General features: G+C 39.8%; 1 protein-coding gene and 1 long non-coding RNA gene across 6 annotated transcripts in view; one reads left to right on the plus strand and one right to left on the minus strand.

Moving 5' to 3' along the window:
* The first annotated feature begins 7,783 nt into the window (after positions 1-7,783).
* On the plus strand, positions 7,784-9,293 carry LOC135255278 (uncharacterized). Of its 4 annotated transcripts, none has more exons than XR_010330141.1 (4): positions 7,784-8,187; positions 8,433-8,523; positions 8,839-8,961; positions 9,120-9,293. It is a non-coding gene; the product is annotated as an uncharacterized LOC135255278 (long non-coding RNA). The 4 variants fall into 4 exon arrangements; XR_010330140.1 differs by having other exon boundaries at positions 8,867-8,961; XR_010330142.1 differs by having other exon boundaries at positions 8,493-8,523.
* A 341-nt stretch (positions 9,294-9,634) lies between these two features.
* LOC135255274 (C-Jun-amino-terminal kinase-interacting protein 1-like) overlaps positions 9,635-22,677 on the minus strand; it is a 46,849-nt gene continuing 33,806 nt past the window's right edge. For both annotated transcript variants that reach the window (XM_064336224.1, XM_064336225.1), the window contains exons 4-12: positions 21,250-21,331; positions 19,380-20,273; positions 15,977-16,052; positions 15,032-15,204; positions 14,641-14,744; positions 14,052-14,168; positions 13,061-13,131; positions 12,712-12,810; positions 9,635-12,313 (exon numbers count right to left, since the gene is read on the minus strand). In XM_064336224.1, coding sequence (XP_064192294.1) covers positions 12,241-12,313; positions 12,712-12,810; positions 13,061-13,131; positions 14,052-14,168; positions 14,641-14,744; positions 15,032-15,204; positions 15,977-16,052; positions 19,380-20,273; positions 21,250-21,331 — 1,689 coding nt within the window. In that variant the 3' untranslated portion in view covers positions 9,635-12,240. The remainder of the gene's footprint in view (positions 12,314-12,711; positions 12,811-13,060; positions 13,132-14,051; positions 14,169-14,640; positions 14,745-15,031; positions 15,205-15,976; positions 16,053-19,379; positions 20,274-21,249; positions 21,332-22,677) is intronic.

Here is a 22,677-nt window from a genome sequence, read left to right on the forward strand (position 1 = left end):
CACTAAAAGACACTGGTTTTCAATACCCCTTCAGCCTTTGAAGTTGGCGTTATCTTTTGTGAAGCTCATAATTCAATTTGTTCTCTAGTCTTTCCGCAAGCCATACAGATGGGGCATTTATGGGCTGCATTAAACCTATCAGCCAATAAGTATGGAGTGTGCATTTTCTTGGCTGAGAGCCAACAGGGGTTTGCCTTTGTGAAGTTGTGAATCAGATCCAGCTCAGAGGGACAATAGCCTTTTTGTGTCGCCTTCATCCAGGAATTCATGATGAACAAGCTTTATCCAAATATTTCATTACACTTTCATTTTTATCATTTCCAATGATGCGTTTCTTTAATGTATCCACACACTCTCTCTCTCACACACACACACACACTCATGTATCAGTCCCCTATGGGCTGTAAATGACAATATGTGAGATTATATCGGCAATGTGTCTTCCCACAATGAGAACTTCAAAGAGTTGAGGCCTCCTTTATGTACCGCTATGCCGTGTGCTTTGCCATGAAGCTCGCCTTACACACCAAGATCCTCTTGTGTGAAAGTAGAAAGAGAATAAACGTGTGGACAGAAGGCTATTGGGAGAGCACATCTGTGTCATCTACATTTATGCCATACACATACAGTGACAACATAGCAAAAAACGTGCTTGCAGGAAAGGCAATCCACAAGAATGTGCTTTCAGATCATATTACAGTATTTTTCCTCTGACCTTGGGAACAGTGCATCATTAATCATCTGTGTTTTGATTTTTTTGAAATATCCACCAATCCTCATCCCTTACAGTGGTTAATCACTTCTTTATATTAATGAGTAGGTAGTAATTTAATGTCCAAATGGAAAACAGTGTTCTTAGTCTCATGGGACTTCAGCATGACTTTGATTACTAGACTGTGGACTGAGCATTCTTAGGCCTTACATGTTCCCAGCAGTCTCTCATTCACATTGGCCATCATGGATCACTTCAGCACATGTGCTGCACATCCTTCCATCACTCTTTCATGGTCCTGGCCAAGCATGAGAGCATCCCTCAGAACCTCTGAGTCACACTTCACAACTCACTCTTTCATGCATATCCCTATCCTGCAGCTGGCACACATGTTATTCTGCAATTGCAGCATTAGAGAGAAACACTTTTAAAGTAGTGCATCACACCGTTTTTTATATTAGAAAGTAACTAAATATTATGAACTTCTGCCTACAACGGCAAGCCATACAAGCAAATAATTAAAATATAGTGGGGTGACCTTAAGAGGCTGAATAAGATTATATAAATTCCATCTCCACCATAAAAGTGGCTCTGGAGCCCATTGATGCTCTAGTTCAGAGCAGGGTGAAGAAGGCCAGGGACATCATGCAGAATAGTCTGCACCCTCTCAGCCCTGTGCTGATGTGCCGCGTCTTATAGTGGTCGTTTCTAAGTGTTCCAACCTAACAGAGGCTATTTCGTACCTGTTGCAATTCACTTTTTGTAACACATAGGCAATGCCAACCAATTGATAGATTAATTTGTTAATGATGTGGTCATTAAAACATGCGCTGGTCTGGTATATTTATCATTTATTCTATTTAGTATTGTCTGTGATTTCTGTTGTTCTTGTGTTGCTGTAAGACAACCCAGTTTCCCCTTGAGGATCAATACAGTTCTTTCTTTCTCACTTTTTTTGTCTGTCTGTATGTCAATCAGGGCGGCACGGTGGTCAGTCAAATAGGCCTTTCTGTGTGGAGTTTGCATTTTCACCCCGTGTCTGTGTGGGTACTCCGGTTTCCTCCCACAGTCTAAAGACATGCAGGTAGGCTAATTAGAGACTCTAAATTGCCCACTGGTATGAGCGTATGAGTAAATGATGGGTGTGCCCTGTGATAGATTTGTGGCCTGTCCAGGGTGTATTGCTGCCTCTCACCTATTGCATGCTGGGATAGACTCCAGCACCCCCGCGACCTTGCCTAGGATAAGCGCGTATAGACAATAGACGGATTTATGTCAGTCATGGAGGAACAACTGGAGGACATTTTTAAACCTGATTAACCTGAACACATCCCCTCTATTAGCTTAGTTTCAAAGTTCACTTATAACATAATTGTTCAGTCAAATGTTGAAGGGTGATTCTTGGAAGAAAGAAAGAACACCGCAGTAAAGTCCCTCCAGGTTTTCAAATAAGGGCCAAATTTGTTAGCTGAGGTTGAAGTTTTGGGAGCTGCACCGTGAAACACACAGATCCTAATCGGATATAACATGATGTACCTCACTTTCACGTCCAAAAGCAACTTTCACACTGGATTGAAGATCTGGGATTGACTTCAGGTGGAAGGTCCAGATAAATAGAGACTCAATAGCTTGTGTATCACAGCAGGGCCTGTTGTTCCGTTAGATTCTGAAGCAACTCCTGCTGATAATAGCACATCTTGACAATTGCTGACCAAGGCCTGGCTCCATCTGCCAGCTTTGTGCCAACGAGCGGTGTGCTCCATTGACCACTACAGCCTCCTTGAGATGTTCTTATCCCAGTAGGTCTGTCATCAAAGCCAACTAGTCAGACGGACTGCCATTCTGCCATTCATCCAGTAACTCAAAAAACTTGAATGACTTTCAAGATCATTATGCTTTGCTCTGAGAGACAGTTTCAGCCAGCAACAGTTCGCAGCTAGCAACCACATCGAGACGGATATCATGACTCGTCACAGCTTCTTCTACCTTTAAATTCCAGTTGCCAAACTCTTGTTTTGCTTCATGGACAGATGATACCACAGTCTAATGCCCATCAAATGTTTTCCCCACTGCTTTTTCCCTCAGTCAGTAGCCTGCTGCCAGTTCAGTTTTCTGTACAAAAAGTGTGTTCAGATTTTGTGTCATCCTATTTATTATTCGCTTTAGGCATAGTTCATTTTTTGTCATATTGTACATTAAGAGATACTGCTGCTCAAACCTCCAACTAATATACATAGATTAAAAGTGCATGCATTTACTGTGTTTTACAAAATGGGGAGACTCTCAGAGAAACATATCTACTTCACTCGCTGTTCACTTAAAAAAGCAGCATGTTTTCCAAGCAGCGACAACTTGAATGTCCAGGTCAGTGTTTTCCAGGTCACTGACAACTTGAATGTCCATCTGATCAAAACAGTGTTTCAATTCAGTATCCAACATATCTAACACTTACATTTTCTGAAAACTCCCTCCGGGCTTAAAAAAAAAAGGTGGTGTCACTCATCTAGATGTCCAAGATGTCTTTTGTTTCTTGGCAGTAGGCCTACAGGGGATCTGTCAGTGTAGCGGCAGCCATGGGCACAGTGTTTTAGAACGTTTTTCAAGCCTACTCTATATGCTGACACTGCAGAAACCCTCTTGTCATTTTTGCTGCACTTGCTGCTCCTTCAAGCATTATATATAGCCTACCACTTGCAATGTTTTTGACAATTACCCAGTGGCAGAGAAAACAGCATAAGACAAACGCAAAGGCTATTATATGTACTGAATTTCTCCGTGAGTTGCAACCATGCCATCAGCTTGTCTGCTGTCACTAGCAGGCCCCTGCAACTTGTTCAGAATTCTGTTGCCTGTCTGGTCTCCAACCTGCCAAAATTCCTGTGCCAACCGCCACACCCTCACCACTTTAGAACACCATTTACTTCTGGTGGCTGCCTGCATTCAATTCAAATCTCCAAGCAGACTATCCATTAGACTATCCCATAATTCACATTCATTGTTTAATATATGGCTAAAAGGTCCCATATCTTAGAAATCTGAGTTTACCTAGTTTATTGTGCAGCATGCCATGATACTTACTGTAGGCTATGTGCTGGTAAAACATGTAGCATCTGTACTTCTGTTGGAAGTCAATTTCTGTGCGAGCCCAGTTGTTTAGCAATGTTTGGCTGTGTTGACTATGTGTGCTCCCATGGCCTCAATTGTGTGGTCTTCCAATTTTGTACTTCTTCATCTGTAAATTTATCTCCACACTTTCATTATGGGCTGAATTGTTTACTGTGGAAAACATACTGGCAATGTGTGCAATAGTCTCCCTTGAGCTTTACAGAATGTTAGAAATTTAATTTAAATTTCTCAACCAGCCTGCCAATACAGATTATGCTCACTGGGTCGGACCCTTACCTTGTTTTGGTCCAGTGGTTGATGCAACATAATGTTGTCACCCACTACAGCTGCTCAGAATATTATGATGATGTGGGGTAGTCCCTGAGATTTCTTCAAAACAGAAAGCGCATTCTCCTGAATTTTACTCTCAAATGATTTAGGACTATCACTGGCACTCAAAGTAAACTGCTTTGGTTTAAATAAAGGATAGATTTTGCAGCCGTTAAAAACTATGAAAAATGTATTTTTTGAAAATGGGAAGTCCATAGTATTATAAGCCGTCATAATATATGCGTCTTCATCTGAAGAAACGTGATAATTTAGCTGACAAACACAGCATTTTCATAGCATTTTTTATTAATAGGCTAAAACATCTGGCCTCTTTGTGTAGACTCATAGCTCGACATAGCTCAGGAGGTAAGACCGATTGTCTGGCAGTCGGAGGGTTGCCGGTTCAAACCCCGCCCTGGGCGTGTCAAAGTGTCCTTGAGCAAGACACCTAACCCCTAACTGCTCTGGCGAATGAGAGGCATCAATTGTAAAGCGCTTTGGATAAAAGCTATATAAATGCGTCCATTTACCATTTACTCAGATAACAGGTTATTGGCTGCTTTTTGACATTTGGTTTCATTAGCAAAGAATGTCATTTTGAACTTTTTCTTTTTGCATTAGCCCAGGGTGTAAAATTAACACCTGCCATTCGCCAAATGCGGGTGATTTTGCGGAGTGGCTGGTAAATTTGTGAGGCTCACACGCCACAGTGGCGGATGCTAAAACTTTGTCTGTACTGTGTTATCACATTATTTACATGGCAGTAACCTGGCAACCCATCTCTCGTCACGGCCACGAGACTCGACAAACTCTGCTCCTCATTGGCCAGTTCCGCCCGCCCTTTCGCCTGACCAGGAAGTAGCTAACCGCCATGAGCCTCCACCCCTCCTCTTTGGCATGTTTTCCGTGGGGATATCTAGACACCGACAGTGACTGTAAAGTGGAGGCATGTGGCTGTATATAGCAGGTGTGAAGAGGCCAGCAGACACTGATAATGAAAAAAGTACAGGTGGTGTGTCGCTGCCAGATAAGGAGATGACATCGGGTCCTAAAAAAAGACAATATTTCAATGAGAAGTGGCGACATGATGAGTGAGGCAGGTTGCGCGACTGGCTGGTGTTCGCGTCATCTAGCAAAACAATGTATTGCTCCCACTGTCGTATTTAACCTTTAATATTGTTTTTTTTTAAATGGTTGCCAAAAAAAGGAGAGTGCTGGTAGAAGTGGAGAATCTATCAGACACAGTGGCTAGTGCATAAAAAAGTTAATTTTACACCCTGATTAGCCCTTAAATCTCAGCCTATCATCTCTTTAGGTTCCATGATCTGTGAATTTAGGCTATGTAAAGCACACTGGGTTGCCTCTGTGTATGAAGTATGCTATAGAAATAAATATTGATTGATTGATTGATATATGTTAATATTCATCTCATTCTTTTTCTGTGTTTCATAGGTTTCAACCAGCCTTCACACAGTGAAATGTGCATCAAGGCCAAAAGATGTCTGATCCAGTAGTCAAGCCTATTTGCAGAAATTCCACAACACATATCCATTATGAACAGCTCTGTGGCATCATATTTTGGACCAAGATTAACTGAACATGGCTAGTGGAACCATTACACAATACCAGTGTTGAGAAGTTGGATGTATTTCTCAGTTGAAATGGTTGACATAACAGCTTTTTAGAGGTTTTTGGAATATGCCCAGTGACAATCACTGTGGTCTCTGACCGGTGGAACACTAAGGAACAATGTTTCAAAAATTCATTGAAAGCACAGCAAATTCATATTTTCGTGATTCAAGCATATTTTCAATATGCAATGGCCATAAACATAATTTATTTTAATATAAAGGTTATTATTTTTATTAATATGTACTATCACATTAATGAACAATCAAACTAGCCTAACTCTCAGATATTAGCTAATCCCTGTATCTGTGTGCCTCAACTATAATTAATACATTGGAGCAAAGTGTAACCTGTTCAATACTTACACTGCATCACAAGGGTTCACAATTTTCTTTTTTGAATGAGCACGTGGCATTTATTTCATTGAAAAAAGAAAACACTTTGTAATTCTATAGAGGGAATAGCATGCGCATGGTATTTTTTCAAAAAGTTGTTTAGAAAATACAAAATAACTAAATACAGAAGGTTAACCCTGAATATGTTCATATCTTTTTATATATTATCAAATTTTGTCAAACTGATTATTTAATGAATCAAGATTTACAACCCTGATTTAACAGTCAATCTCACGCTGGGATTTGAATCTGCAGCCCACTCGTCGCCGCACTAATTCTTTAAGATATACTGTACCATGGACGAGAATGGTTGCCAAGCCTCTCTTAATATTTATAATACATGTCTAAAAGAGGACTGCAGTATTTAACTTTTATGAAGGGGACATGAATCACCCACAGTAAAGTAATCTAGCAGGGTGCGTTCAAGCAGTTTCCTTTAACAGACAGTAAGAAAAATATGGTATTATTTCTTCACAAACATGCAGCCAGACCGGCTTGGGTGCATCAGACGTTTAAGTTTGTAAATATGGACATTTGCCACAAGAAATTTCAGCAGGGACAAACCTAGAAATTATTGTTAATGCTCTAACTGTGAAACATGGGTGATATACAGTATTTATTTAATAAATCACAGGAAGAGTAGCCTACAGGGTGGCAATGAAGTCAGAGAAAATGGGATGGAGTAGAAATTGAGCAAGATGGCAAATTCACAGGACCACCATTTTTGTCATATGCAACAGCTCTACTCATAAACTTGGAGTTGGACCATGACCTGGGATGTATTCATGAAACAGGATAAAGGGGTAGGCTAAGTGTATTTAGGCTATGTCCAGCTAACTTTCATGCCAAACTCTGAACATCTTCCCCTAAGTTCTACCACATGAGTTTCAGCCAGACAATTTAGTTTTGTAAGCAATTCTCAATTCCTCCGATCCATGACAGGCAACAGCATGTTAACAACCTAACTTAACTCAACTTGACTTTTGTATAAAACCCAGTTCTCCAACGAAGCCATATTACCTTTTCCACAATGGCTCCTTTCTTGAATGATCTTTCAGACGTGAGTACACAATTACCAGATGAGTTTTGAGAGCAAACAAATATAAATACTCAAAAACAAAACAAATATAAATATTCAAAGACCCAACTAATTTCCTTACCGTGACCTTTTAGGAAAGCATCCTCCGACAAGAAGTGACTTCATAATCGCCGCCATTATTTTCAATGGGGGCCGAGTCCTCGTGTCCACGAGGCATGCAAGGAAAGCTGGTGGAGCTACCAGAGGGACAGTGAACCTGGTGCAATAACCAATAAGATTAAAAATCCGACGTGTAAACTGTCTCCAGTTACAAAATGTATTTCCCCATTCCATGTAGATCTGTTAAGCAGGACTCGTTATTGCTGTGTGGGGATTTCCAAAATATACGATGGACATACATTTAACTAACACTATTTTAAAAGTAGAAAACACGCCAACAAGCGGCCGATTGTTCCCCACGCTCTGCTATATAGCCTAGCTGGGGGAAATGGACATTCACAAGGATCAGAACATGATCTTTCAGATGCAGTTAACCTCATGTTGCACTAGGGGGCTTTCTCGCCTAGGATAGACTGTATAAAGAGGTCAGAACACTAAAATAGTGTTCATCTTTTATGGATTGGTGACTTGTCAGGGTTTATCCCTGCCTTTCCCCCAGAAGTGAATCTGCTAGGTAGCCTATGGGGTATGCCGCCCCGCCAAAGTGTAACTTGGCGGGATGAACAGGCAAGACAGGCAAATACCATGGGGCCCGGGACATTGTGGAGTTTTAGGACTTTTGGGTAGGCTAATATGGTGACAGTAGAAATCTGTCTGAGGGCCTAAAATGCTAAATAAACTTGTTAATAGGCGCATGAATGAACATTACAAACGCACAGGAAAGAATAGCTATTTTCATCAGTCCTCAGGAAACAGTTTAGCGAGTTAGCAAATGGCCTCAAGTGCAAATGTTAAATAATAGGAAAAGACCAATTAAGGTAGGCCTACTGTTTCAGCAAATAAACACTGACTGCATTTCATAGCCCGTCACTGTGGATATGTATTCACAGATTTAAACCCAACAATGCGGTTATAATTTGTTGATATGTATTTTTAAATTGTTTGAAAATTAACGTTTTTGTGACATCATTAAGTGAAATGGAAGTCTTGAGAAAAACATCGCCTAATCTCGTTGAATGGCGAAATTAAGCATATAACGTTATGCTTTTCTTTACCATTTTAGAGTAAAAAGTCGTCCAAATGAGGGCGGAAATTATTTTTGTTTTGCTATTAATGTTTGCAGGAATAAGTCTCGCTGTCCCTCTGCCGAAAAGGTAGGCTGTCCTCAGATGACGTTATGAACACGCTGTTTGTAGCCTAACTTTAACGGCTTTATTAGACTTTGCCCGGTGGTGCTAGTAGGAGGGCATCATTTTAATTTACATGAATGTAGTCATTAATGACCTAATTTAAAGATAATAGTCATTTGGTATATTGACTCTTATTATATTAGAAGTGTGATTGCTATGGAGTTTTGATGGCTAATCTCCTATTTGAAATACGGGTCCTCTAACTTTTAAAGCCAAAAAGTGTTTGTCAAAAAGTAGATGATCTCAAATGGCCAATAATTAATATACAATCTCACGTAGGCTATACAACGTTTGCCTCGTTTACCAGAACCGATGTCATTTTACCAAGAGATAACGTGGAGTTGAGAATGGAGCCACTGTTTGACCCAGACTTTCATAAGGAACACATCACCCTGTTTGATGGTAAGATATTACCTGGTATTTTTCTTTTTTCACCACATCCAAATATTGTCATCATTGTTGGGCTGCTACTTGAAAAACAGAAATATATAGTCATCTGTTAAACATGACAGACATGTATTGTGTGGATATGCTCTCAAATGTCTTCAAACATTTTCTAGACTATGGCATAAAGCCCATCCCACCTCGATTTCCACCCTACCTCCTGCATGAACAGGGCACCTACGACCCAAACCTGGATGAGGAATACTACTAAGCATCTTCTTAAATGAAATAATAAATGTGAACTTGAATTCAAAATAAAGCAGAACTGTATACTACTGGAGGAAAAATGATGCATTAGTGTGTTCCCTTCTATGTGAAATTTAGGGTAATATCTATATTCACTCCTGCAATTACCCAGAAATAATTCCAGGACACACATATCCCTGCATTGAAATATTTTAAATAAGGAAAAATATATACTTTAAAAAAGAACACATACTATAGTATGAATTGTATTATAATGTACTGTAATGTTACACATTTTATGGTTTTATTCGTCACTAGTTCTTTGTGTGTTAATGTCAGGCTTTGGAGAATTAAACTAAATCGACACAAAGAAAACCTCTCCCATCTGTCACACTCAGTTGTGCTGGAAAGTGAATCAAGAAAATTGTCTTTCTTGAGACAGAAGGGCTGGCAATATTTTCTCATTTTTATTTCCACTTGAATAATGGCTATATTACAAAATGTGCAAAATATCCCGCTAAAAGTAATAAAATTAAAGGTTTGTGAGGTTAAAGTAATTTCTATTTTACATACAATAATATCTAAATTAATGTAACAAATTAAAGTCATTTTCTTGATAAACAGCATGCTGACATTCTTAAGACACCTCTTTGTACATCTGGGCTCTTGAATTCTAAATGGACCTTCTGTCACACAAAACTGTAAGCCAAGTCCATTACGATAGGCTAATACAGAGCCAGGAAGACAGTAGGCAATAGGTTTGTGATGTACTGATTTTGATATCGGGAGGTTACACTTAGTCACGAAACATCCCTTGCTGTGGTACTGGAACATTTGGCATAGCTTTGAGTAGACTTACTGTCAGCTGGAATAGCAGCCACTTCACTAGCAATACCAGGCCATACTTGCTACAGTTCGATTGAATAGAAGCCACCATGACCAGATACATTCTTGCGCATGTGTCAGATTTAGTCTACCTAAAGAACCATATATTGTATGCATTACAAAACAGTGGGTGCCAACTTTAAATAACATGCACAGTTGCACATCTTGTTTAAATGCTGTGGGCTTGCTTTTATGTTTCTCTTTTCCTTTTTACTTGGTAGATTCCCTGTTCTGTTGTGACAAACACATAAATTGTCTACCATCTAAAGGTGTCTACAGCAAAAAGTCAGAAACCGAAATACAGTAAAATATTTTTTCCAAACTAAGGAGAAGAATTGTCTGCTGACAACTGGAATTCATGGAAGTTCTTTTAAAAGATTTCACACATGTATGCTGTGTATCCCTTTCATATTTGAACATCACATTGGCATGATCCAGCAGCACTGCAGTGCATTTCCTGCTTTGTAATGAAGACATTTCTCTGTGCCATAAACTCTGTTTTACTTTCCGCACACTTTGAGATACTTCACTCACCAACAGCATTTCAACAGTTCCCACAGCCCCATGATAACTCTTAATAAACAAAATATATAAATATGTATATTCACACTAATCAGAATGATAATGATAAAAAATAGGCACTACTAGTGAAGATCTGAAAGTCTGATTCACTTTTTGCTTCCCAGACAAAGTCAGCATCTCTGCTATGGACAGAGGATTTCATTAGCTACATTTCATTCCAGTCATGGATTTCTGTGTTAGAAATGAGATCATTTGGGACTCCCCTAATGAAACAGAGAAACACCTAATGAGTCTTTGACCTCATAAACATCAACATCACAACAAAATTTACCTAAAGCCTCAAATGATAATCATTGGACTTTATTTAATGTGTGTTGAAATGTTGGGCTAAATGATAATATGTGTAGTATTGTATATCTGTCAGATAGTATTAGATTGTGACTGAATTTCCAGACAGGCTGGTTACTGGTTTGTTTCAATGGTGTAAAAGTCGCATTTTTTATACTGGGAGTAGCGAAGGGAAATGCTTTTGTTTGAAAGTCTCACCTGAATAAATCGAACTAAAATATGGTTGTCATTCAAGGGGAATGAAATGTGTTGTCCCATCTACCAACCGACTGGGGAAACAGGATATTGTAGTGTTGAAGAAGCTGTGGTTTGCCATTATAACTTCAAGTGGAACCAAGAAGTGAAGAACCATGATACTTTTCAAATACCTAAAAATCTGATCACAATAACTGATCATAACAGGATACAGTGAGTGACCTGTTATGATCATGGTTTAAGTTCATGTACAGTGCATCAAAAGAAATTGAAGTGTCCTGGAAAAGCTTGACAATCTGTATTTTCTACATTTAACTTTTTCTGCAAAAAAATTAAAATTTCCTTTGCTTCTTTGTGATTTTGAACATTTTGACATAAGGATGATCTGAACTTACAGGCAAACCAGTTGATCTTTCACTCTTCTTGCAGTTTTTAATTTCATAAGAAAATCCCCATCACCCAAATAAACTCCATCATCAAGTTTTTCAAGGATAGCTTTTAACAAATATGCATATGTATACCTCCAACTCAAGTGATGGGTTTCCAGTATGAAAAAAATGCATTTAGAACTGGAGTATATTTGGGCAAAAAATAAAAACTACAAAAACACAAAAGTATAATATCTGCCACATCTTTTGTGCCTGTACTAATACAGATGTCAAAGAAACCTCTGGTTCATCCTGATATATTCATGTTTATCAGTTCACCACAAAAGAGCTGATAAAAATGGACAGCTGCGGCATGATATCAAACATCTGTTTTGTGGCCTCAGAATTTCCTTGAAATTTGCAACACTTTGAACTTTAGTTTAATTGTTCCTACTGCTAGCTATCAGGAAAAATAAATATATGTATATATATATCTGTCATACGTCCACTCACAAGAGGGAGTTTTAACACTACAATGTTGCACTTTGAGTTTAGAATAAGATCGTTCACAGAACTCAAACATCTTTGCATATTTATATTTTTTTAAAAAGGAAATAACTTGGCCAGAAAGCAAATGTCTTAATTTTTTGTTTGTTGTAATGATTTTTACCTTATTTTTACCACCATGCAACATATTATGATATACATTAATGTACAGGGAAGGCAGGACAGGCTATTCAAGGTAGATGTCTTCTGTTGGGCATGTGTACTCAACACATTCCTTATAGAATAGCTGGAATGCTCTCCTGTTTACAGGGAAAAAATCAGATTAGACGTTAAGGTAAAATAAATTAAAAGTGTATTAGTTTATAGTAATATTTAAACATTCCATTATATTCACATAATTTAAAATGTATGTGTTAATCAATAGCAAAATAAGCATTTACTATGACAGCTGTTACATAATTTTCACAGAAATCTTTTTAAAACAGAATTTTAGCATGTAGAATGTGTGAGAGAGCATGTGTAGTTGGTGACCAGGTTGGTGCTACATACATTTTACACTTTGCAACCCAGTAAAATGTCCAGTGTTAATTCAATTCTAAATGAGTTTTGTAAACCCCCATAGCATAGCATTTACTATACAATGCTTTGAGATCTATGAAAGGTGTGACATACATTGCAATCTACAATTTGTACTTACCCTACAGATTCTGCTAGAGGCTTGGTCGAGTCTTCTGACACAAAGACATGACAAGCAAACCTTTGATCTGCTGGATGTTTTGTAATAAAACCGAAATACCTGAAATAAGATACATACTGGTATTACTGTGCTTGTAAGTAAGAACATCCTTGCCATCAAATTTATTGTCTATAGAATCCAGCAAAAAGCAGCAATAATACATATTAATGTAATAAATGAGTAAGTTGACAATTTTACATTTTCTTTATTGTTCTAAACTCAAGCTACTTTAAGTTGTGTTGCTATAAAAAAAAAATGAATAAATAAAAGTGGCCCAGAAAAATATTTTTGGTTGTCTGGTTTGACTCACTTATTGTTCTTTGGATGATAACCACAGAAGGAGATGTTCTTCAGCTGAAAGAAGTGACTGCATTTATTTCCCTGGAGAACACAGAAATATGAATGTGCTTATCACTCTGATGAAGAGTGTGCGAATACAGGTACCTTGTAAGTATACAAAAAATGGAAGCAGTCCATTTAACCATGTCTGCATCCATAAAATAATATTTATTTTAAAAAATACAGTTACCACTGGTAAGCCTAAGGTTTGGCCTATGTCTCTGACTGTTTTTTTCTTATTTCTTCATATGCCTCATATTGGCTTCCTTGACTTTCATTGGCACAACTCAATAACAGACTCTGAAGGCAATCAAAAGCCTACAATCAAGAGAGGCTACTGAAAGCTGTCTCATACCTGCACTAAGGAATTAACTGAAAACACCTGGCTAATGAGAAACACCTTTGAAGCCATTTCTCCCAAACATTATGGTGCTGTGAAATGGGGGAACTATGTATAAAAAGTACTGTATTTTCAGCATTGTGAATTCAAAATGTATACAAATACCCTTAATTAAAAGCTGAAAAGCTGCACTTTAACCACATGTGGATTGTCTGGTTGCAAAAAAAATTGTGGAGTCCCAAGCATTATGGAGCTCTCTATACATGTAACAATAAAACATTATTTTGTGTGAATGCTAAAGATGGATTTATAGTTCATTACAGTTACAGTTATTGTTCCCAGTGGAAACAGACCTTAACACTTAGAATATAGTCCTCAAGGGGGCGACAATCCCCTGCATCAGGAAGCCCTTTTTTGGCCTTTTTTGTAGAACTGGAATGTAATATTGGAACACAATTGTATTGTATTTATGAGTTGTATTCATATTTATGATATTTTTTGACTACTTTGATTGCGGGAGTTAGATATAAATGGCTAATATTTGGGATACTAGACAATATTAGTCAACTTACATTAGAGTGGAAGCTACATCGTGATCAAAATTTTATCAGTTGGCACTTACTCTGCTAAAACTGCTGTACTCATCTTGAACAACAAGTTTCACGCCTTTCATATTGATTTCTAGTATGCAGGAGGAGGGAGGGTTGAACTGTACTGTCATTCTTCTATTAGTTGCAATCTGGAAGGATAAAAAGCCTTTTTTAAAACACAAATAAATTCCATATATGTTTCGCAAATAGAGTTGATCTCCTTAAATTCAGAAACGTGATCAGCACACACACAGACAAACACACACACACACACACATACAGAGACATCATTATTATAATGATTATTAAACATGATTGGGGGCTGTACTCCATTAACAGCAAGTAATGATTTTACATAGTGCACGAAAAAAACCTCTGCTGCTCAGTATTCTGCTAGGTTGTTAAGAACAGTAAGCCCCAATCCCACCCCTCTCCCTCTTCTCTTTATTTCTCACTCTCATCTCACCGACCGTCTACACACCTTTCACTGTAATTCACCCTTTCTGTTCTTCCATGCTTTCTCCTTCCCTCTCCCATTTTTACCTGTTACTCCATCCTTTCCTCCTAGCCATTTGCTGATGCAGTGCAGACTGGGCATTGCACACACACTTTTATACCCACCTTTTGCATAGCTGCGCAGAGAACATCATTCCCTTTGTGATACGGCACTTGAACAGAGCCCAAATATTTCACCCGGAATGTGTCCTCCCAGTCAGAGCTTTTCACTGAGGGAGAAATGCAACACAGCACAGTTCAGCAGAGAATAGAGGAAACCTTGAACAAAGTAATTTCACAGCTGGTGTTAGAGCATGCAAATAAAATTTTTAAAGACACAATATGTTATGATGCACAGTATTTGCCTGTTATAACTATGAATACTCTTTGAAGTAACATAATCAAATAAAAACATTAAAACTAAGACAAAACTATTTTCTCTGGAAGCTGAGATGACAAGTGAGAACAAATCAAGACAGGGAGTGAAAAGAAAAAATGCAGATGCGCAGGACTGTACCTTTGTATTGATCGGGCTCCTTGGTGACCTCAATGGCATAGTAGGCAGGGAAAATTCCATGGGCACCGGTGCGCATGTTGTATCCCTCGTACCAGTAGTCCTCTGCCTGTACCTCTACCAGAAGTGGGTCATCCACGTCAAGCTCCAACTCATCATCATGACGAGGAACAAATCTGACACCAAAGGAACACACTGTAAGGAACGGTGACAGGTATCGTTGAAAAGAGCTCGCTAATCCATCTGAAATGGCAGCCATTGAACAATGTGGGCTTCTTTTGGCTTCTTTGTAGAGATATAAGCAATGGAAAATGGAATAAACTATAGTGCAATGTAATAAATGATGGAATAATTGACATATACATTGTCCTGGGAATTGGGAGGAGTAATACCCAAAGACAGACAAAAAAATAATACCAACTTCAAACATATAGGGCTCTGTATGTTAATACTGTCTTTGCAGTTGCACATATATCAAATTGTTTGCTATGGGCTGTCAGACACAGTGATTTAGCTAAAGCACTGGTAAATAATGTGCCCCAAGGGCTGCAGTCAAATTCTATCCATGAGCCGATGCATATTATAATTGGTTATGTCATGACCCTGGAGAAAGGGCTTTTATTGGCAGTGTATTCGTTGTCTCTGGTACCAGTACCAGTGGTCTGCTTGTGGAAGTTGCGTAGCTCCCTGGTTCAAAAGCTGTGTAGAGTGTATAGAAGCAACACATGTTCGTGCATGTTAGTGTTCAGATGTTTGAACTAAAAAAGGTGTTGGGATTGGATAGATTTACATTTGGGATTGAGTACTGCAAATGGAGAAGCAAAGAATAAAAGGGATAGGAGTTTCTCAATACATATTTTCTACATCTATGATACTAGTCTCAAGGTGTGGAACACAATTGAGTGTGACATCTACAGTACAGACCCTTCAGGGAATACAGCGTAGTACCTGTACACAGCTCGATGACTCTGATCTCGCTCCTCCCCATTGATTACACAGGAGAACAGACCAAAGGATTCTGCACCTGCAAGAGTGAAGGAGAGATGTACACTGCCCTTGTGTCACATGGCTCATTGCACTCACTAAGATACACACTGCGTGGGCCTAAAATGATAGCCTGACACTGACACACCTTCCCGAATAAATGCCATAGTGTCTTTTTATAAACCAGATTCATACTAACATACAGGGAAAAAAAACAATTACGTTTAAAAAAATCTGTAATGGTCACCAGCTAAACTGTGGGGTTCTTGCAGCCATGCATAGCTCTGGCTAACACTTACAATGCACATTTATTAATCTCAGAGTATTTATTCACTCACAGCAGTACCCATACAGATATAAGCTAAGCCTGAAACAGGTGCTGCTTTCATTTTCCAGAATATGTCTTCAAAACTAATATCCTTCTTATATATCATGCCTTTAAACAAACTGTAGCCATGTTGATGTCTACTGTGGCTTCAGCAAGGAGCTTTACTGCTGAATGTGTGCTCTTCAAATGGCTTTTACCACAACATAGGCATTGGCATTTTCCACATCACAGACACCCCACGTACTAGAGGAGAGCAAAAAATCTCTCTGATCTCTCATAAGAACTGGTAGGCACCTGGTGAGTAACTAAGAGGTTAGCAATAACCTGAGGAACCGTGCTGACTTAAACCCATTCTACCTTGGATGAAGCATTTAGTGCCCTGCAAACTCCTGTTCATGTGTAGTTAATGGCATAGCCCAGATTCAAACAAGTAATGTTTAGGTCTGTTTAGGCACACATTATCATACAAATTTATAACTGATGTTCAGGTCTGTTTAGGCATACATTATCATACAGATAGTATAACTGATTATATCTGATATTATTTTGATAAACAAACATCATAAGCAAAGACTCCTACCAGTAAAAATGATGCATAACTTCAATGGCATGTGAATGGTTCTAAAAGAAAAATATTCAGTAGAACCTCAATGCAAACTTCAACGTTATGGACTGACCAGGCAACCAAACAGGCCATGTACCTGGAAGTAGTAGAAGCCTTTTCAAGTGCTTCGTTATACAATAAATATTGTAATACAATACAATAAAATCTGTTCAATGCTAACATTAGTACAAGTTAGCATCAAACAGAAATAAGCATGCCGGGTCCATCAAAAGTCAGCTAGTTTGGGGCAACTTTCACAGCCAGTGGCACAACAAACCAAAAACAGCGATACCATTTTGGGTACAATAAAACAGACATTTCAATGTTGCTCTCAACATATTGATAAGAATGTATTAATAACCAGTTAGCTTGGTGGTAAGAAGCTGCCAGTATGTCAGTAGATCCCTGCTCCACTTTCACTGTTCCTGCACTGATGCAGTGTCTTTACTGAACTGGCAAGACCCATCCCTGGCTTTCTTTGAACTTGTAGTTCACCCTGTGTATGCATGCATGTAGTTTACCCTACATTCCCAAAAGGTTTATGTATAGCTCCGAGGTTCTACTGTAACTTGCAGGAGAGAGGGAAAAAAATGTTAATTTAAAACTCACGCAGACATGGAGCATCCATACATTTTAAAATTTACACATGCTAATTTTGACGTAAGCACACCTTGCTTAAGATAATAATTACGAAACAACACAGAATTTAAGAGTATGGAAACAGCTGAAATACAGTGACAGGAGAAGGCCTCATGCCAGGACAGCATCCACAAACACAATCTCAAAACAGTCAATCAGGATTTGGGCTCTTGTTAGTGACAGCCATTTCATGCCACTATCAGAATGTGTTCATGTGTAACACTGACAGTCATCAAAATATAAAAAAAGGAAAATCAGTTCCTCATAGCTGTCACCTTCATTCCTCACTGGGGTATGTTAATGATTGTTTCATACATGCATGAAATAATTTGACAGAATTCAGCACAGATATATTGGCCGTCCTGACATTCACTGGAAAGGTACGTAATTGGATGATGTGATGTACTGCTTTCTTGCTAGGATGTTATGTCCCTAAAAATAGAACATCACAGCCAGCTTCATTCAAATGCATTTACAGCACAGCCAAAGCAATGCAAATGAAAACAGACTTTTTTCAGCTATTCATACTAGCATAGAGGCACACTGGCCCCCATCAAAGTAAACCTTTCATTCAATGAGAGGTCCCTTAAAATAACATGCACAACTATTTTGAGTTTTGGCAATACATAACATGCAGCCTTCAAATTAATATGAAATCTGTGTCACCCAATAACAACAAATCATTAGGCAAGCCGTGAAATTTTTTAAGTGCAGTCATTTATCGTCTCACACTAATATCTACTTCCATTTCATTGCTAGCTTTAAATACGCTCCAGGGTCCTGTTTCACATACATTCCTTAAACAGTCCAGGATAATTATATGCGTATGTTATCAAATTATCTCGTTAATTAAATTCGGGCTTACTCCGTTTCACAAAGTATGAATTACAAATTTATGAGTTAATCTAGGATTGAATCTACTGTGTATTGTGTAATCTTGTATCATGTTCGTTAGTTTTATTTTGCTTTTATTCTTGTCCTCAAATGTGAAGCATCTTGCGTTGCATTTTATCTATGAAACAAATTTTTCAAAGTTTATTACATTTTCAGCATCACCAACAGCATATTAAAATGTGCAGGTCTGAGGAAGCGTGGCACAATACAGTAGTGCTACTGATTGGCCACATGTATTCACACCTGACTGACTCACAGGTAAATGGAGGGTGAAAAACCAGCAGTTCTTGGACCTAGAAGGCCATGATTTCAGTAACAGGACCTTAAAGATCTTGTCTGTCTCTAAAAAAAAAAAACATTCCTTTTGAAATGCTCTTCTAACAATGATGATTTATTGACAAGAACTTCTGACAAACGGTGCATTCATTTCTGCTGTTGTTGTGTGTGTGTGATTTCACAGTATGGCTTATAGGCTATGTCCATTGCTTAAACTTGAAATCCATGCAGGATGTAAGACTCTGCCCCAATAACAAGTCTGGCAAAATTGTTAACTTACTTCATGAAGCCAAAAATCCTGAGCTTATCCCAAAATGTTAACAAAATAAACAGCTTCAAAACTGTATACATATTGTTAGAATGATCTACAAACTTCATTACTTGAGCACTGGAGGAAGCGTTTTTCTCCCTATGTACCACTTCTATACTTGTCTGAATTGAAAGCTAATGTCTGAGATACTGCTATAAGGATGTATAACATACTAGGAACAATTAAGAAGAGTCTGGAGCTTGACTAAATTAGTTTCAAACAAAGCGAATCTGTCTTCATCTTTCTGTGGATCTGGTAAAATCAGGTTACTCAAATGTTAAAAGAGTTAAAATGTTAAAAGAGGCATTAGACTTACTTGAAGAGCGAGAGTGGCCGTTCATGAAGACATTGAGGAACTTGCGGGACATGGGAAGATCAGCCTCGGGGGTGGAGTCCTGTGACAGACAAGAGGCATCCCGTCTCAAGCCCCCACCCTCCTCCTCCTCTTCATACTCCTCACCAATGGCCGACTCGTAGGGGGAGGAGACACAGTTGTCATAGATGGTAGCCGAGTCGCTGTCGTCGCTGTAGCCCTGGTAGCACTGCCTCAGGCTGACTAGCTCCAGCTGGGCATGCTCGTCCACCACCAGGGTGTATTTGACTGAGTCATAGGAGAGCCCACTGGCCTCTGAGCTGATGGAAGTCCGTGGGACGCCCAGCTCGGAGGCAGCCGCCGCCGCCCCACCCCCAGCCATGCTCCCAGCCCCGCACCCCGCCCCTCTCGCACTTAGGTCCAGGGCGGCTGTGGAGGAGGACGAGGGAGGGTACACCTCATCCTCCTCGCTGATGGAAGGGTTTGTCCGGTCAGGGAGGGGCTGGTAGGGTGGGGGCCCCTCTGCGTCGGAGCTGATGGACATGCGGTTATTTTCCCCTGCCTGTGAGAGGAAAGGCCTGTCCTGCTCCAGCGGGTCCGAGTTCCTCTGCACGGGGGTCAGGTAGATCTCCTCGGTGGGCTCCAGGCGCACGTCCGTGTGGTAGCGGATTCGCTCGCGGTGCGCCGCCCCCGATGCCTGCGCGGGGGACTGAGAGCTGGCCGCAGCCGGGGGCTTGTCCTGCAGCTTGGAGCGCGTGCCCCCGCTGCTCTGTGTGGAGGTCCTTCGGCTGGGGGTGTCCGTTGAGGTGCCTTTGTCTTTGGTCTGCGTGCTGCCACCGTGCTGCGCCGAGTCCTCCTCACTCAGGCAGATGTGCTCATGTGTAGGTGTCAGTTCCGCTGTCGTATACACGCACACGCACACGCAATATACAGCGATATGTACGCACACACACACCCATGCGCATGCACACACACACGCACACACAACCACACACAGATTAAAAGTTAGGCAACAAGGAACAGGAAAGATTATGAATCATACTACTGTACAGGAGCTGTAAAAAGGAACAAGGAGAATTATTATTTTAGCTTTCAAGGTAGAAAGACCATTGATTATTTCTGAAAATCACTCTTCAATTTGGTTTCCAAAACCTTTCTGCACTTTGAATGTGAAAAGCAGTGGTAATGACAATTCACATGTATTCACTGCAGTATATTTGTTCACTGTGATAATGACACAAATGCATATGCTGATCAACTGTCATTATCACAGTTGTCATCAGAAAAAAAGTAATGCTTTATCTTGTATTATAAGGAGTGCTTTAGACTTTAACAAATAATACATTTCACCTTCAGTACATAACATATATGATAATAAAAACTCCAAATTTAAAATGCGAGGGGAATTTTCGTACGTATGTACTAAAATAAAACACTACTCATATTGTGTGTTTTGCTCATTCAGAAGTTTTGTGAACAGGGCAATGGACCTACGTGCTAACCCACTATGCCCCAAGCTCTACATTGTGAAATGATTTGGCAGACAGTTTCACAGTCATTTACACTACAGAGCTACAGAGCAGACGTGCACAACACTGACGCTTGTAATTTAATTTCCAGAGCCTTCCAAAGCCAGAGATATGTTTCCATGGCAACTCAGCCACAGAAGGAAAGTAGGAAGAGAGGCACTGGTGGGACGTACCACACAGTGAATGCAAAAATATTCCATTCTGTCAGCCGTGTGTGTGTGGGTGCGTGTGTGTGCATTCAACAAGAGGCTAAAGCATACAGTGTCTCTCTGGCGACCCTTTTAAACAAAGGATGTGCAGCCAACAGTGCAATGGTGGGAACTCGGAAATCATCCCACACTCACCTGTTTTCAGAGGGGAGGAAGAATGCCGGACCTTCTCCTGCCAGCTGTACTTCTTACCAAATGAGTTGTTGTTTAGTGTGTCCTATGATTCAATTAGAGAGCGCGAGAAAGAGAGACAGAAAAAGAGAGAGAGATCGAGAGAGAGAGAGAGACAGACAGAGAGAGAGAGAGAGAGAGAGAGAGAGAGAGAGAGAGAGAAAAGGGGGGAGGGGGGAACATACACAGCAAAGGGTTTATTCTGCTGAATGACCATGGCCTTTTGTATTGTCCGCTTTGTGCAGAACATTTAAAGGGAACATGAACATTTTTCCCTTCCCTTCTCTCTCTCTCTCGCTCTCTCTCTCTCTCACACACACACACACACACACACACACACACACAACACCCTGGGTATGTAAAAAGAGTGTTTACAAGTACAAGAGGCTGTTCAGCATGTGGGTCGAAAACTTCCCCATCCTAATATCAGGACCCCTCCCCCCTCCCTCTCAGGTTTGTGGCAAAGTACTGCCAATCTACTTCCTCTTGGCCTCAAAGAGACAAACATCCCTATATGGAGCTGAATGGCAAATGCCATGAAGGGTCCTAGGAAACAAAACAATCTACTTAGTTTTAATGATTGAAACAGAATAACAACAATTCCATTTTCCTTCATAAGCGTGAATGTTTTAAAAAAATATATCTGCCACTGAGTCATTAGGCTTTCATACAGACTACACTACAGCACTGTGACAAGCTACTTCCATCAGCACAGTGATCTGCTGGGCAGTCAGGAAGTGTTCACAGATCAATATGATGATATATGCTGCTTCCAAAAAAGGAATCTGGCTTCTTGACACAGACAGCAGGGATGCTGACATCTCAGTCTCTGCAACGTTATTGTTCTCTCCAAATATCACGCTCAACTCCAATCTAACTCTGACTCACTTCTGTGATGCATTTGGACCAGATAGTGGTCCATTGTCATGGTAACAGTAGCAATGCTGCTAAAGGAGAGATGTGGGGAGGTGCGCTCATAATAGAAACAAACAAATATAGACTTTTCGGGGCTAGTCATTTTTCTCATCTTTGAATGTGTGTACGTGTGAGTGTGTGTGTGTGTGTGTGAGAGAGAGAGTGGGAGAATGCAGTTTTTTGTTATCTTTTTTCTCTTTCCCTCCCAATTTGGAATTCTCAGTCATGTTTACCACCGTACTCACATCTATCCTTTCAATTTGGTGCAGGGTAGATGAATGCCACAATGTACACTGGCAGAATGAAGATTCCATACCACACCGATGGGCCCATCTATATTCTGGAACAGTGCCTCAACAAGATGAGCCACCCCAAGAAGACGCTAGACAATTTTAAAAAGGAGAATTGGCTGACAGACTTGTCAAGGACTGTGTCCTTGGTACAGAGCTTATCCAGGGCTAAAAAGTGCATGTACAG

This window comes from Anguilla rostrata, chromosome 5 (assembly GCF_018555375.3).
Source record: "Anguilla rostrata isolate EN2019 chromosome 5, ASM1855537v3, whole genome shotgun sequence".
In the NCBI taxonomy this organism is placed as follows: Eukaryota; Metazoa; Chordata; class Actinopteri; order Anguilliformes; family Anguillidae; genus Anguilla; species Anguilla rostrata.